The 17,420-nt window shown below is 34.6% G+C and overlaps 1 protein-coding gene across 1 annotated transcript; it reads left to right on the plus strand.

The window, feature by feature from the left end:
* The first annotated feature begins 741 nt into the window (after positions 1-741).
* LOC116287361 (uncharacterized) lies at positions 742-16,696 on the plus strand. The gene is made up of 17 exons (XM_031694037.2): positions 742-1,142; positions 1,331-1,487; positions 6,043-6,187; positions 7,558-7,669; positions 8,832-8,885; positions 9,055-9,113; positions 9,421-9,450; positions 9,785-9,894; positions 10,157-10,184; positions 10,301-10,392; positions 10,516-10,576; positions 10,986-11,113; positions 11,208-11,263; positions 11,365-11,436; positions 11,582-11,685; positions 11,856-11,891; positions 12,593-16,696. The coding sequence occupies exons 1-17, from the start codon at positions 950-952 to the stop codon at positions 12,701-12,703; spliced, it is 1,548 nt and encodes a 515-aa protein (XP_031549897.1). The 5' UTR covers positions 742-949; the 3' UTR covers positions 12,704-16,696.
* The last annotated feature ends 724 nt before the right edge of the window (positions 16,697-17,420 follow it).

Raw genomic sequence — 17,420 nt, forward strand, 5'->3', positions numbered from 1 at the left:
CATGGTACTGGTACATACATACATACGTATTTATTAATTTTGCACTCACAAATAGGCAAGCGGTTTTGAAAAATGTAGAGGTGGTTCCGAGACTCGCGGTCTGACTTCTTTCTTGCCGCCGTGGAAATACTAGCTCAGAACCAAGTTTTGTAAAAAAAATTAATTACTATAAGTCGATACTGCTTATTTTTTTATTCGTTTCTCTCATTTTTTTATTTATGCTGTATTGAAAGTTTAATCATTTTACTGACGTATGCTTGCCTTTAGTTTGGTTACATAACGAAGGGGGGTCTATAATATTCAGGCGGTTCACTGTGAATGAATGCCTTAGCTCCTGCGGTTCCAACAGCTTCCTCGTAGGAACTAGACACTACTACTTTCCCTGGATTTAACTTTGTAACTGTTGGAAGTCCCATGCAACATCCGTTTCTTTGCTACACCAAAAAAATAATAAAACCCCATGAGGTATTTATAAACGAAACTATCAAAAAACAACTGCGGATGGTGAAACTAAAGGGCGGATTCTGCACATGGCGGGTGAAGCATAAAGCACTGACAAGGCCAAATGACTCTTGGTCATAATTTAAAATCACATAGTGATATAGAAGGACAGAACCGTAATGAAGCGAAAGAATGGCCGAAAGGTTTTATATTTTGTTCCGGCATGACAGGCTGATCCATTGTCTGTACGGAAACAAGAGGGGTCAGGTTACGTCTGCACGTCGCTTATATCGCGGGCGCATATTCTTAGCATTTGCTCATTTGATGTGCTGCGCAAGCAGAAGGAAGGAGTCATTAAAAATGCTCTTGTACTTCCACAAATACTCATTATCTTTTCATTAACACCATCTTGGTACATTTGTGAATGTGTTGGATATGCACGACGCTCATTTCGACGACAACTGCTGTTACAAGAGGTCTGGTTTGAGAGAACTGTGTCAAGTCGTGCATGTCTAACTATATGGCTGACTCCAACAGTAATTCTAGTGGAAGTAGTAGTAGTGCTGAACATTCTGGTAGCGGTCAGTCAACCAGAAAAACATCCCGAAGACCCAAAGTAGCTGCTACAGACTCTCCAACTTTAAATTCCTCATCATCTTCATTAACTCCCAAGTGGCTTGCGAAGACCAAGGCGAAAGACGGTACGAACGCATTATTTAATTTATACAAAAATCGTTTGCTGGGCGAAAGTCTAGGTTTCGAAAATGCTTGTGGGTTTTACAGCTCGTTGATCTTTCCGCCCACTAAACACAAGAACGTTTATCTAGTTACAAGGAACCTTATCTAGTTTTTCTTAAATACATATCTTGGGTGTTTCTTTCCAACACAGGACATGGTCATGGAAGTAATATCTACAATCTTGTGGACTGTGATGTAGACAGAGAAACTGCTGCTCGGGCTGTAGCGATGGTTGTCCGTGCGGCTAATAAACGCGGATATGTCTCTTTATGCACCGAGTTTGCTACTCTTCTCAGAGATAAAGAAAGGTAAGAGAGATGTTTGTGCAATATCTTTAGCAAGCTGCCCCTTTGGGAAGCTTTCAGTCGCAACGTAGATTATCCTTGCGTCTATTAGAATAATTAAACCCAGTAAAAAATTAAACTCCGGCGAATTTTCGAATTGAGATTCATATTTTCATATATGTTTTGGTATATTTAACTGGACTGATACCGTGTTAAATTTGAAGGAGTAAGGGTAAAATTTGAGGCCGTTTATTTCCTTTGAATAGACAATAAGACGCGAATAATTGTGTAATTTTGCACCCGTAAGACTCGTCTCTTGTGCAGTTTGCGCTTTGATTAAATTTAGTAATAAACGAAAGAATACGTCATTTGAAAAGAATCACTGGAGCGTTTTGTATCGTTTTATTAAAAGCAACCATTAACAATTATTGTTGTGGGCACGCTGGTACAGAAACAAAAGAAGACTCGCAGCTTTAACCATGTCCATTAGTGCAAGTAACTAAATACCATCTCGAAAGTGTGATTCGAATCGAGGTCACTTGATCACCATCCAATTTATCAAAGTCTAAAAAGCATAAGGGTTTTTTTGGGGGGGTATTAAATTAGTAGACAAACCTAAGGATTAAGAAACGAAATTTAATGAGTCTAGTAACACTTTAATACAAATAAGAATCAAGACGCAACCGTTTTGATCTTTCGCTTATTAATTTTTTTTTTCAAAAAAAATTTGGTTCTGCCCACTCACGTAAAGGATGCCTCCACTTGGAATTTGATAGTTTTATTATGCCTAAGCTATTTTTTAAGGTTATTTTAGTGATACCACATTCCTTTCGAGTGACCTTCAGACTGGCGTGATTGCAGAGCTCGGCTCGTAAATAATTTTGTACTTCTAGGATTTCGGCTGATATCATCACTGATTTCACTGTCTGCCTTCAACAATAGGAACAACAAGATATCAAGTTTTCTAAAATTACGCAAAACCTCTTGAGTAAAAGCGCAATAACTTATTGCTTTCGTAATACCCAGTATATACACTTGTGGAGTTCAATCAATCAGACGTGATAAACGAATGATGCGCACGGTGTTCTAGGCTTCTTATTTTTCAGCTTATCCCGTCTAGCACGTTGCTGTGAAGCACAAGTAATCTCCAAACAGTTGGAAACCTCACATAGATAGCTATTAAACAAGAACGTTAAGCGGAAAAAAGAATCGCTTTTATCTGCTTTTTTTAAATAACGTTTTAAGTGTCCTTGAAGGCATGTCAACATGCACTACTTTCCAGGTCAAAGTGCTGCTAAAGAATTATATAGTGTTCTGTTTTCTCTCAAAATATTTGACAACCAAAGCCCTGGCTTACAATTCATTAGCCCTAGATTTTGAACTGTCAAAATGTGAATCTTCTTGCTTCCAAGGGCATTAGTTTCTATTGTCTTGTCAATCCTATTGCTTCTTTCGTTTGTTAAAGGACAACTAAAAGTCAGCCCCTCCTATTTACTTTCTATTTCATCACACCATAGCATCCTAAGAACAGTGCCAGACTTTTAAGCTGAATAGTTAAGTAAGTTGAATAACAGAATTTAGTTTTCTGCATGATTATTATTGCTCCTGATAACAATTTCAAAAACTTAAGCTGCTAAAACTGGGTGGTGCAGTGTTGTTTTTAACTAAAATTCCAGTAAATCATTAGATACCAAGTGAGATTCATTAAATAGTGCCTTTTTATTTTTTTCCGGTTCGGTATCCTGAAAAGTCGTGCGTTCTGATTGGCTGTTTGAGCGGGCGGTATTTTGTCAGTATTTGCCCGCGCTTGGGGTTCGGTATCCTTTGCCGTTAAACATCAAAACAAAATGATTACAAAAACAAGTAAAAAAATGCGGGGGAAAATTAAATAAGTTATTTACCATCATATATACTCAGTCAGGACAGGGAAAAACTGTGCCCTTGGTCTTGATAACGGGCCTCGGCCTAACGGCCTCGGTCAGTATATTCAAGACCTCGGGCACAGGTTTTCGCTATCCGGACCTCTTGGCCGGTAAATAACATATATATATGTATCTTCAGGTCTAAAAGAATGTATTTGATCAAATCAAGTTGCGTAGTTAGTTAATATTTCCTTAGCTTCCAGTGTGTCCCTAAATGACACATCGCAATTTCCTCCTGAAAACTCATTAATGATGCAAGTTTTGGATGCACAAGTACAAAGCGGTTTTACAGAGCTGGGGATGTTACACCCTGCGATTCCTTCTGAAACTTGTATTGCACACCTCTTTTCAGCTAAAAGGTTCAACATGTATGTTCAGAATCAGCAAAATTTTAAGTTAAGGACACCTTTTCCTAACTTTCTTTATCTTTTTAAATTAGTACACAAGGTGTGTGATTTACTTATTGATTTGGAAATCAGGAAAATTCTTTCCTGGTATTATCTAATAGAACCTCTTGGTACTTTTTTGAGTTTTTAATAGATGGTTCAGCTCAGACAGCTTAGCTGAAGGTCAAAGGTTGCAAGAACCATTTCCAGATGTGTTGTTTGTCAGCATTCCCTCACGTAGCATAGCCATCAATTTTTAATATCTTAGCCCTTAGATTTTTGATCAATGTTACATATATTTAATTCACATTTTAAAAAGAGACATTTATAACATTGTGTGGTTACTTTGCATTTGCTATTGGGTGTTAATATACATATGTATATTATTTAATATTTCTTTAGCTGCAACAAGATATCAACCCTCTCATTGACAGGATTCTACTGATGAGAGAAAGTCAAATCAAAGGTCACTAGCTTCCAATTTGTGGTGTGGTGTGTGGATAAACGTGATACATTGCACATACCTAGCTACATTAGGAGTTTTGTTTTCTTGAATAGCTAAAACTAATGCACATTTGTATACACTGTTTTGACATAAGGGTCAACCAAGCACCACCAAAATAACAATTGACTCTCAAAAGCCCAAATAATGCTTGATTGTATTCATTTTTTGTAGAATATTTTTCTGAGTATAATTACATATTTTCACCAGACAGATAAAATTTAGTTGTTTGTATTTACGTACATTTAAATTGTATTTATCATATGTGTCTAAATGTTTTTCTTGAAGATTGATATGTTTTTAAAATAAAGTTACTCTTTTGCCTTTTTTGCTCACAAAAAACGTTGCATTATACATATTACGTTACTACTTATCTTAACTTTCAAGGGTCACAGTGCTTACAATCCATTTGTTGCCTGAAGTTTTTACATGAAACTATTTATTTACATTTGAACTAAGCGAATATTTTACAGAAATTGGTTTAGAAATGCTATTTAATTTGTCGTCATTTGAGTCTGTAAATAACTGATTATTCATTAGAACAAATTTGTTAGTTGTCTCGAGTGACATCTATGGTGTAGATTTGTACCTTCGCAGATTTTATACAAGAACATTGGCTTCGGCTGTTTGTGATGTCCGACTATCAATCTACTTTTTATTCAGAACAGCTTATCTGGATAACAAAACTAGCCAAATTTTCTGCAAGACTTTATTGGGATTGTTGTTTATTTCATCTTTTGCTAATTTTCTACGATCTGCATCCATCTTTGATTATTTTCTTAAAGAAGTCACATGGGAAAATACAACTGTTCTTATAAAACTTTGCTCGACTTTATGAGAATTTATTTTTCTGAATACTGCTGTGACTTTCACCTTTCTCTATGAGAATAAACTCCCCCAGAGCTTGAAATCTGACTCTCGTTTTGAATTCTAATGAAAAGTGCTTCTTTCGATGCATTCAGTTCAACCTACGAGTCTTGAAAACATCTAAATATGTTGACAATTGTACATTTAAGCATTTCTGTTTACTTTAATACATCAGCAAAAAAAGGTTTGACCATAGTTAATGGATTGATTCTTGATTCTTTTAATATAAATGATCTGAAGATAAAACTATGTACGATTGTGCACATGCACAGTGGATCCACATTGTTAAAAGTATCCCACATGGAAAATCAGCAGTTCATTTCCTCATATAAATAGCCAATGTAGTCTCTATGTCAGATGACAGAAGGTGATTGATAAGCTTTTAATCATTGTTTGTTAGTTCAACCAGCAAGATTCAAGACACCCTGTTTGTGAGTCATAAGAAAAAATGCAATTTAGTGAAAGGTGCATTTAGAACAAAATAAGAATGAATCAGAATAAAATATAAACTATGGGAAAGACTAATTTTGAGGGGAGCATTAAAAAATATTTTAAAACTATCAATCAGCCAGATGGAGGGTCAAAACTTCAAAAACTTCCCCAACAAAAGCAATAAAAAAATAAGCTTTTCTAGTACAATAGGATAGTCCTTTCAAAGATCAAACCAAGGGCAGCAGCATGTGATATTGACTTTTGTTTATCTGATTTATATATAATGTTCCATGGTTTGGAATATTATCACTGGTCAGTTGCCAGTCATGATCACCAGCCAAGTTAGTTTTAGCTCGGTCATACCTGACTGGCAAATGACTGGCAAAGTTCCAATTCTGGTCAGAAATTGCCAATGACCAGCTGTTATTTCAAAGCCCTGATATTCTATTCATTTCTTTTTTTCTCATTAGATTGCAAACGGAACTGAAGTTAAACCTCTTGGCCCAAAAGTCAAAACGCACTGCAACAACTAGCAATCAGTGTACATCTTGCTCATCCACTGATTCAGGATCTGGAGGGTCTGCAAGTTCAACCACCAGAGGCACGCAAACAAAGGTGACTTGATGTTAAGTACCACCTGTTGAAGCATGACTATTGCCTCATAATCACTGGTCTACTGACCAATCAAACCATGCAAATCCCTTTAATCATGTGTAAACTTATACTATATTATGTTATATTCAAATGAACCCTTTGACTCCTGGGTATTTTTGAGCATTTTTACTGTTTTTCTGGACATAAACCTTCTGCAAGCCCTAGCAAAACCATGTTTGGATTGACATTGTCAGTGTCTTATGCAAATGTGGTACAAAGTTCAACATTGGCTTGATATTCCAGAGAAGAAACATTTCTAAGAAGCAATGGCAGCTTGATTTAGAGGTATTAAAAAAAACTGGAAAATTTTTTTCAGCTCCTCAGCTCGATTAGTCTAGCTATTCTGAGTAGCTATATTACCAATACCTGTTTTAATATTACCTTGTAAATAAACTTTGAAAAATTATGGTAATAAAGCTAAATCAATCAATTTTATGCCATTTTTTCCATCTATGGGGTGCTGGAGATAATCATTAAGCAGTTGGACAGCTTAATTATCTCAAAGAACTGAATAATAATAATAATGATGATGATGATAAAGTATGCAAGTGATTTTATTGTCAAAAGTTGGTACATCTTGTACTTGGTAGGTTTGAAAAATGTTTGCGCAATTATCCTGTGAGCTTGTAAATAGATGGACAGCCAGGACCTATTTGGCATTTTCAATGCTTTGAGGCTGATATTTCGTTCGTAGGACCAAGTGCCTCGAAACTTTAAAAAACATTAAAGGCTGTCAGCTGTATTCCTTGTTGAAAATATCATGAATTTCCCATGTAAAAAATGATGACAAAGAAAACACTAAACCAAGAGCTAGGTCCAAACTTTACTGTGTAATCAATATATTTGAGTCCAAATAACAAATATGAAGGAAAAAATATTTGATGATAAACAATAATTTTTGATTTTTGTTTTTCTGAAAACGTTGCAAGGATTTTTTGTTAGAATTTTGCATATTTCTTTGTATTTTTGTATTTTGAAAGTTTTTTCTGTTTACTAGTGAAGAATCTTGACAGCTATTTGGGCTCGAAATTGTTTAAGGTGAAATTGTCAAATAAGTTGCATTTTTTAGGATGATTTTGGCCATAGCAGACGTGTAGGAGTCAGAGGGTTAACAATTTGATATCCAATACTAAGAAATGGGTTACAGTAATTAGAAAAAGTAAGGCAGAACTCCTTGAGATTTTCAGCCAACAAAGAAATTATGCTCAAGAGAAAGACATGACCCATTGTTTGATGGCTCATACTTTGTTTGTAAATTGATAAAAGATTGTTTTATGTCTGTATGCCTTTTTTTATGTTTTAAATATTTCCTATTTTTGTATGCCTTTCAGCCATTCACATTGTTGGAATCAAGTGCAAGTAGTGTGGGAAGTTCATCATTACCAACTGTTTGTGCTGATGCTTGTGTTTCAACTGAAGAGTATATAAACCTTAGCGATAACGGTGAGACAAGTTTTAATTTGTTTGAATATCTTCATGCATGCACAAGTCTTTGCCTGCTAAAACACATGCAGACAGTCATGAGTCTTGTAAATGTGACTAAAACATATATACGTAATTACGATATGAGACTGGTCATTTTAGTATGCATTTGAAAAAATTGATTTACAACTTAGGGGAATACAAAAACTTAAGTTAAGCATTATGTGATTAATTTTTTTTAAGCTTTGGTGAATTATCCTGGTATAGGATGAGAGTGGGCCAGGGAGGGACTTGACTAAAATCTGAATGCACTGGCTCTATATATTAAGGCTGTAGTATAGAGAACTAGCTCTTGTATAATACATTTCAAACTAGTATTAAATTTTTGTTAATGATAGAGAAATTAATTAACTTGCCACTATTATAATTATTTTAGAATGAAAATAAAAAAAGATTTTTTTTTGTTATTAGGAGTGTTATCCTTGATTTTTTATGTATTTATTTATAAGGGAAGCACCATTGGCTTAGTGGTGAGAGCGTAGTGTTAAGAGCACTTGCCTCTTATCAATACAACCATATGTTCAAGTCCCACTGGCCTCGGTGTTGCATGTGAGAGGAGTTGATTGAAAGAAGATTGTTGGTTCTCTCCTGTGAGGGTTTTCTGGGTTCTCCAGATTTTCTCCTTCCTCAAAAACTGACTCCTAACTTCCAATTGGAATTTTAGTGGATAAAGAGACACTCTGTGGAACTGCCACTGCTAAATCCTTTTCATTTTCATTTTCATATTCATATTCATATATTTTATTTTTATTTTTATTTTTATTTTTATTTTTATTTTTATTTTTATTTTTATTTTTATTTTTATTTTTATTTTTATTTTTATTTTTATTTTTATTTTTATTTTTATTTTTATATTCATATTTATATTTATATTTATATTTAATTAGTTGAGGGCCACCAGGTTATCAGTTGTTTAAATCAGTGATGAAACTGTAATTTGCTACCTTTGGTAGATGGAGTCACTTACTAAAACAATTCTGGCTAATCTCCATGGTAGGGATGTGTATTGAAATAAAAAAGCTCCTAATTAGCTAGTGTTTGTCCTATGGCCAAGTGGATGACTCCTTATTGTCAAGTGTTTGAATACATGCTTAGCATTATGTATTTTTACATTCCTATTTAGGTTGTAGCCACCCTACTGAGAAGAATAGCACAGTTGATCAAGAATTGAGGAAAGGTAAAACATTACTAATATAGGATTCTTAGAGTGACATGGCAGTTTGATTATTGAAAAAAATTGTTTCTTTTCAGGGGGTTTAATTTTATTTTTTGTTTGCACATTTGATCATCCTCCAACAACATGTTAATTTGCGCATTATAAACAATGAATATTGTTATTATTTTAGCTAAAGAATATGTATCAAAGCTTGAATATCAGTTGTATGCAGTAAAAGCAGAAAATCAGGTAAAACAAAGCACCTACATCATAATTTAGAGGTTTTCAGGATCCCCCCCCCCCCCCCCCTTCCCCCTTCTCCAACCTGTGACACACTCATCCCCCTAATTTAACAATGCCCCTTAAATAGAAAAGTAGTTTTATCATGTTTGTTATTTACATGTTTGTTATTTACATGTATGTGAAAAAGGCAAAAATCCAAATGAAATTAAAATCTTAACTCTATTTGGAATTTGGCTGTTTTTTCTCTTGGAAACAGTCATAACCCAGCATAGAGTACCTATTTTTTATTTCTTGTGACTTGTTTTCCTCTTAGGCTCTTAAAACACAATTGAGACATTCCCAGGTAGGTAACATAATTTAAGTGTAAGTAAGTGCTTATTAGCTGTTAAGGGCTTACAAACCTGTCTATCATGTGGCAGCTATATCTTTATATTTAACAATTGATGTGTTTGATTTTTGTATTTTGTTGTTGTTTGGTTGTTTTTGTTTGTTTGTTTTTGTTTTGTTGTTGTTTGGTTTGTTTGTTGTTGTTTTTTTGTTTTTGTTTGTTTTGGTTTTTTTTTTACATTTTTACAGACATTTCCATCTGTGACCACAGATGTTCTATATATTTGTCTATTTTTACTTTTTTTTTTTTTTGTCATCTTTTATAAAATAAACTGTTTTTGTTCACACAGAAGCCAGCTTCAAAAGTCAGCCATTTGGGATTGAATGAAAGTCAAGGTCATAATAAAGTTGTGAAAGGCAGCAAACTAGAAAAGGATAGAAAGTCACCAGAGTCCACCATGTATGTATCATTAAAGCAAACTGGAGAAGTTTAAAAAGTTTAGCACATAGCAATATAAATATCAACTAAGCAACTGGGAAACATTGAGGAAAAGGCACAGTAAACATGTTTTCTTGTTTAGCCTGGAGGCTAAAGGATTGCTGCATGTATAGGGAAGCTAGGGAAGGAAATAAAATTTAAACCCTCATTGTAGTAAATAACATTTTCTTACCCCACTTATGGAAATGCAAAAATATGTAAATAAAATACTTTACATTTTCAGTGCACCCCAAGCAAGTCCTATTTCAAAGGTTAGTATACTTATACTCTTGGCAGATAGACTTTGTTTGAATGTGAAAATTAATTAATAATAATATTAATGATAATGCAATAATAATCTTAATCGATTTTTGTTTTTCCTATACAGAGGACTTTAAAGAAAGAAACAGCTCAAAGCTTTTCATCTCATTTAAAGAAGGATCAAAATCCAAATCACGACCAAAGTTGTAGTCTTAAAAGGTGTGTAGAATATACTGTAAATTATGTATTTTACTGGACATGCATGTTAAATAACAAGTGAAATAAAGTCCTTCACACAAGAAGTAATTAATAATTCGTGATTTTACATTACCATTCTTGTAGCTGTGTCAAACACAGGATAAGAAATGGATTTGGACAATCAACACCAACAAAGATATACCCAGTAAGTTATTTTGCATAGTTCTTATTAGATAAGAGTTTTTCATTAATAAAATTGTAAACTTTATTTTATACCATGAAACCACCTAGAGCTGGGCTGATCCTATCAAGACATTGCTAGCTCATCACAGATTGAACACAGATTAAACTCAGAAACAACCTCTGGGTGGATCTAAAGTCAGGGCATGGCTAACTCACAGAAAGAACCCTGAAACAACCTTTGGGGTGATTTACATGTACTGTAAGTCAGGGCGGGTCTATTATTCACAGATTGGATTTGAACTTGGTGTGTTAGGTTTTGTGGACAGGGAAAAACAGAGAACCCATAAGAAAAAACCCTTGAATCAAGAAAAAGACCTAACAAACTCTACTTACGTAATTAAATATAATGAACTTACTTTTTTTATTACAAGATGCCTTCAAATGAACCACCACCAATCCTAAGTGCAGACAGCAAACCTCAAAGTGCAGGGAATCAGTTGGTCCCACTACAATTGAATAAATATCAATCAAGTTGTGACAAGAAACCTGTTGGTCATATGTATGTTAACTTGATGTTATTTGTAATTTAGACTAGTTATAAAGTAAACTACTACTATTTTTGATATAAAACCATCTTTAAATTTCTATTTTAGGCCAAAGGTTTTGCCTAAAATAGGAGATTTTGTTGTAGTCCAAGGGGAGGTAAAAGGTCAGTATTTTTCATTGATCACATTGAAATAAAGGCTTACAAATAGTATTTATCGATAAAAATCCCATTTTACTAAAATTGGAAATGCTGCTTTTCCACAGGTTATGTTAACTACATTGGACCACTGAAGGGTGGAACGTCTAATTATGTCGGACTTCATTTAAACTCACCAGGTTAGGATTAATCACACCTAAACTTACTTTTTTTTTTTTTGTATTACTGTTTAATTTTTTCTTGCGTCCTTATGAAGTAATGCTTTAATTCGGCTTGACATCCTATATTTTATATACACTTTTCTAATATATGTCTTCGTTTTAGTGGGAAACAATAATGGAAGTATTGATGGTGTAAGGTATTTTACTTGTCCGGCAAATTATGGAGCGTTTGTTTGTGTTCAGGATATAACACAAGTAATTCCAAAGGTATGTACAAAAGTACAGTGTACATACAAATGTTATTGAGATTAAAAGCTAACCTAATAAATATCTTTTGTCGCTTTCTTAAAGTTTCAATAGCCTATTTTGCTCACAATATGAGCTTTTTAAGCAATCTTATCGAATTCAAGGTTTATAAAGTGCTTCTTTTATTTCAGTCCCCTCCTAAAGAAGTCATATCCGTCAACAACATGGTGAGCAACTTTGTTTTAGAACATTTATATATCTTTCTCACAACTTCAGTGACTAGAAAAACACTTTTAAGAATATTGTTAGTATATTATATATATATGTAATGATTACTTACCCAGGTATTTTGGTCAAATACAGATGATTTCTGTCAAAAAACCGACCAACAAGTAATTTGAAACGATTTAAAACCATTTCCCCCCCTGAATCGTCTTACTCAGCAAGGAAACTTTGGCGCGAAAAAGCACGCGCGCGTGCGAGCACTTGGTAACGGAAGGCGGACAAAATTTTGGCGCGAAAAAGAATACGCCAAAAGCAATGTAAATCAAAAGCATCAAAAAGTGGAATTTTCATTTATTATTCTTAATCATTAATTTCCTTTTTTGATATACGCCTAATTGCAAGAACTTTATCGAAGACTGATGAAAAGAGAGAGGACTAACGAACGACTCGACTCACATACGACACCGAACTCGTCGGGACTCGAACCCGGATCGCATTGGTGAGAGGCGAGCGCTCTCACCGCTACGCCACCCACGCCTCCCTGATTCTAAAAATAGAGTCAAAGTGCTCATGATGTGGCACGGGGATTCTTTCAATAGTTCATAGACTTACTAAATACTGTACGCTTTTCACTTAGTAATGCACTTGATTGCGGACTGCTTTTCAAATTTGTTAACACTCGCTCTGTGTAATTATTCCATAGCCTTTCCAATCCAAAAACGAATTGAACCGGCCTAATTGCTTTGAAAGATCTGCCAATAACCAGTTTACCCAAGATCAAGAAGAAAGGCTAAGTGTTGAAATTGCAGCATAGACTTCCAGCAAAGCTGACCACCGAGCGGAAACAGTGGGTGACTTATGTTTGTTGGAATACATGTATCTGTGTCACGAAATATGTGGCACAATAAAGAAACCGATAGAAATGAGTCTTATCTAAAGAACTGAAAAAGTATTCGACTGTGTTTTACTAGATAGGGATAAAATGCAACAGCTGAAGCTGAAGAATATTCCGTTTTATTCGGATGACTTTAAAGTGCTGGTCTTACGAAAATATTAATGAAGCAAAAAAAATCCCAGATTTTCTATATGCTCAAATAGGTTATAATGTTCACCAATAAACAATAATTGGTTCGAAAAAGAAACTTTTCCCGTCTGAATTCTACTTCCGAAAATTGTTCAAAGCTCGTCCGCCATTTCTGTGAGCAGCGATTTTATCGTTGCATTTTAATATATGTGTGACGTCATACGCGCAACTAGCATCCTTTTTATCCACACTGACTCTACAGCATTCTCTGTAAGAAGGCATGACTTGGCTTAAGGCTTGTTTTTAAATCAAAAATATTCGAAATTTGGTTGCAATTACACATTGTGAAAAGCCGCGAATTTTGAAAGGTTGCGCGTATGACGTCACTTCCTTCGAATCACTAAAAGTTGCCAGGAACGCAATCGCTTAATGGCGGACTCAAACGGCCAAACTTTACTGGCTAAATAAAGCATCTTCCCAGTCTTGTATCGAAAAAGAATTTGGACAGTGAGCTATATTACATATCTAGTTTTATATGGTACAATTTCCAGGGACGGTGTCATTTTCGTAAGACTAGCACTTTAATCTATTCTTTAAAACAAAATTGATGAATAGTGTTTGATAAAATGTGACAAGAACCCTTTGTAGTTCACACATCATTTAGAATGACCGATTCAGTTTTCTCTAAATTTTGGAAAAATCTAGAATATTCATGTTAATCATCATATAATATTTGACGTTGCGAAAAAGGAGATTTTGCAGTTGAAAGATAGGATTTATCAAGGTGCAAGTAAGCTAGAACTACTCCGTATGATTGTTAGACAGAAAACAAAGTAGATGGCTTATCTAACTTTTGACCGTAGTTCTGAAACGATTAAAGTGCTTATAAGCCTTTGCACAATATTTTCAGAATTGATTCTTTAGATAGTGGATAGTTGATTGTGAAAATATTTCGTCATTTGAATGTCGGGTCTTTAAGATACGAAGGTTTATATTCCCAATATGTTAATGACTATGACGTAACATAAGGGATCATTTAATATACAACACTGCACTCGTTCTGGAATACAATATTTTAAAAGCATCACCCTTTTACTCGTGACTCACGTAAAGGTTCTTACAAATTTGTTTTCAAAAAATGTCCAGCGTTCAATATTAAAAGTTGACACAAAATAACTCAAATCCCTTATGTTACGTCATAGTCAATAACATATTGGAAATATAAACCTTCGTATCTCAAAGATCCGAAATTCAAATGACGAATTATTTTCACAATCAACTATTCACTATATAAAGACTCAATTCTGAAAATATTGTGTAAAGGCCTATAAGCACTTTAACATAAGACATATAACCATTCGGCCGATTATCAGACTAGCTTTGATATGAATCTCTCTTGGAAGGCATTCTTGAAATTGAATTATTTTTATAAAATGAATAGATATTTTAATAGATTGAAAAGTATAACTTCTATTGAATGTAGTTCAACTCCTTTTGCTCAAGTCAAGTGAAAGTAGATTGATTATCAACGATAAAGTTTTAAAAAGCCGGTAGATAGATTGAAGGCCGGTTTTCAATTCGAGTTCGAGTTGTATTATCCATGAAATGGGTAACAGCAGTTATTGGAATCATCATTGGAAAGTCTTTCGAAAATGCATGAAAAAAAGATAGGGTTAGTTAAAGCAAGCCTTCAATTTACGGATCATGGATGTAAGTTGTTTCTCTATAGAGGATGAAGGAAGACGGTTGGTGTATTCTGTCAATCGATTGGTCAGTCAACAGTCTTGAGCTGGGCTCTGACTGTTGCTCTCCCATCCCAATCTTTCTTTTTTCACCCCTTCTGTGACTTACAAACCCATTATCAGTGCTAGAAGGCTTGTTGTTTCCCTACCTATTACTTGTAGTTGGTCCCATAGAAGCCACTAGACAAAGGAACGTAAATCTAGTTATTTAAATGGTTAGTTTAAATATTTATTAATTACAGCATATTTAAATGTTGGTGATCTGTTTAGGGTTTCATCACGCGAAACCAATTCCCTAAAGCGCTAACTAGTGTGAAGTTCTGAAAACAGTCCCTAAATTCTAAATCCTGCATCATAAGCAGTAGTAATATATGTTCTATATGTTTTTAAAGCGGTCACTTATAAGAGTGATAAGTTAGCTTACTTTACTGCACTGTAGATTACTAGGAAAACTGAGGACCGGCTCGGCTCAGTATAATTGCTATTGGTAGCTTGTACTAGACAATATTAAAAGCGGGCTCCTTGTTTTGTATAACTTATTTTTGACGTCATCTGTCTAGTATTCCTCAGAGCGAATCCTCACCGGATTAGTGAGCTTAAGTTATTCGGCATGCTTAGACGGGAGACCTCACGAATTCACTAATCTGTATTAAACTGCTGTTTCTGGGATTTTATGGCCGCTATGTTGGTCGATCTTTCTTTGGCTTCTTGTTACATGCATGTGACGTCATAGCCGCCATGTTGGATGACTTTAAATATCAAAGGATTTGGTCTTGTCTCTTCTCCTGCAAACAACACGGTGGTCATTTCTTTTATCCTTTAATTTTATGAGAAGAAATTCACACCGCCTGTATCAACCAACATGGAGGCCATTTCTTTTGCACCTTAAAGTGCATATGACGCGAAAAAATGTTAATATTAAACAAAAATGTGTAGTTTATTGTCATTAATAAGAATATCACGGTTAAATTCGTTTCAAAAACGTATTTCTCTAGAAATTCAAGAAAATTTAGCACAAGTTGTGACGTCATTTTGTTTACAAGTCTCCAGATTTAGTTGCAAATGCACGAAATATGTTTGAATGTAGAATCTTAATTTCAGGTAGTTCACTTTTCAGTTTCCCAACATTTAAAGAGTACTATGTAAGCTATCAAATGAAGCTAAATAGAATATGTCTTTTGTTGTTATTTTATACGAATTACAATTTATATTTAGTGCATTACTACCGAATCTAGAGTACGTGTCAACATTCCATAGAGTCAGCTGGAATTTGAAAAAACCTTGGGCTGGGTATAGTCGGAATTCTTAACAATTCGACATGGTAGTAATACAATTGTAGACGTAGTTCTGATTCCTTTTTTTAATTGCATGGTATTCAGTGGTGGATTTAACAAAAGTTTCAACAAGTACTTTGCACATTCATCCTACTCGGTAATTTCTCCGAAATGTGGAACACCATCTTCGAGAGCGACAAAAGTTTGGACCCGCTTCTGAATACTATATCATTCTTCGATTACATTTGAAAGAGGGAAATGCAAGGAAATTCAACTCAAAAAGATCAAGATAATCAGAAGTTTATCATTCAACTCGTTTTATTATTCCTTACACCAAGTTACTTTAGCGCATTACAAACTCTTAAAACGCTATTTTGCTAAGTTAACCATGAAATTACTCGCACACTGTTTCGACCAAGATTAATCTTGGACCAAATCGAGTTGGATGGTAGAACGGAAAGATTTTCATTTGGTTAAACAATTCATTCTGAAATGTTATTGTAGTGTTTCAGTTATATTCTAAAAACTGCGTTTTGGCGGCGCCAGTATAATAAAGTTGTAGAACGCAAATCGACCAGGGTTAACACCCAGAATGATCTATGTCTGTCTGTCTTTGCGTAAGAAGTCCTCTAAAGTATTTTACAGTTGTATACTCAAGTGGTATCAAATACCATGTTCTGATTTTTGTTGGGGTCGATGTTGCGAGCTATTTCACTATTTTTAAATAATTGCTTTGTAATTACTTTGTGATTAAAGTTGTTTGTTCAGTCCTTGGTTGTTTTTGAAAAATGCATTGCCCAGCCCTTTCCCTTACCATTGGTATTCCACAGAACTATAGCATAGAAAAGAGGTTGCTAGGGATTGTTTAGAGTGACCACAGTAATTCCGTGAAACACTAATTACTAAATAGTACAAAATAGTGCTAGTTAAACAATAGAAAACAATGGAATTTGCATGAAATTGTGCTATTTAGTATTACTAAAGTTTCACGGATTTACTGTGTTCACCCTAGTCTCCTTTGCGACACTATAAGAACATTTGCAAAGGAGACTATTGATTGCCCGATTTAACATTCTTTTCCATATGTCGCTTCAATGGTTTAACACAAACTCAGACCGATTTGTCTGAATGATACTTTGAAACTTTCTTATAATCAGTGTATTTATCGAAAGTGCGCAGTCACCGCACTTGGTTTGCTCATTCTTCCACCAATTCCAATCATTATATCAGAAGCAAACTCGACCACTAGTTATATATGATTTTTTTTTTTTTTGTTTGTAAAATGAGGACATACAGATAACGTCAAGCTTCGGACTAAATTAACCTATAGATCCCCTGCACCGACTCCCTAGAGGAATTGTTCTGGGGGACAAAACAATGGATGTTTTTGTTTGTTTGTTTTCATTTTACATAAAAAGAAACGGCCTATTGTGTCCCCAGAACAATTTCTCTAGGAAATCAATGAAAGGCCGGATCTATACCTCAAGCCTT

The sequence above is a fragment of the Actinia tenebrosa genome, unplaced genomic scaffold, assembly GCF_029948245.1.
Source record: "Actinia tenebrosa isolate PJP-AT-01 unplaced genomic scaffold, QUT_ActTen_1.0 PGA_scaffold4__44_contigs__length_22323623, whole genome shotgun sequence".
Classification (NCBI taxonomy): domain Eukaryota; kingdom Metazoa; phylum Cnidaria; class Anthozoa; order Actiniaria; family Actiniidae; genus Actinia; species Actinia tenebrosa.

Bases quoted from the DNA above. Each gene is read 5' to 3' on its own strand.
- LOC116287361 (XM_031694037.2), top strand. From the start codon at position 950: ATGTCTAACTATATGGCTGACTCCAACAGTAATTCTAGTGGAAGTAGT. The intron at 8,886-9,054 runs GTAAAACATTAC...TTATTATTTTAG, and splicing joins TGATCAAGAATTGAGGAAAG to CTAAAGAATATGTATCAAAG. The intron at 11,114-11,207 runs GTATGTTAACTT...TTTCTATTTTAG, and splicing joins AAGAAACCTGTTGGTCATAT to GCCAAAGGTTTTGCCTAAAA.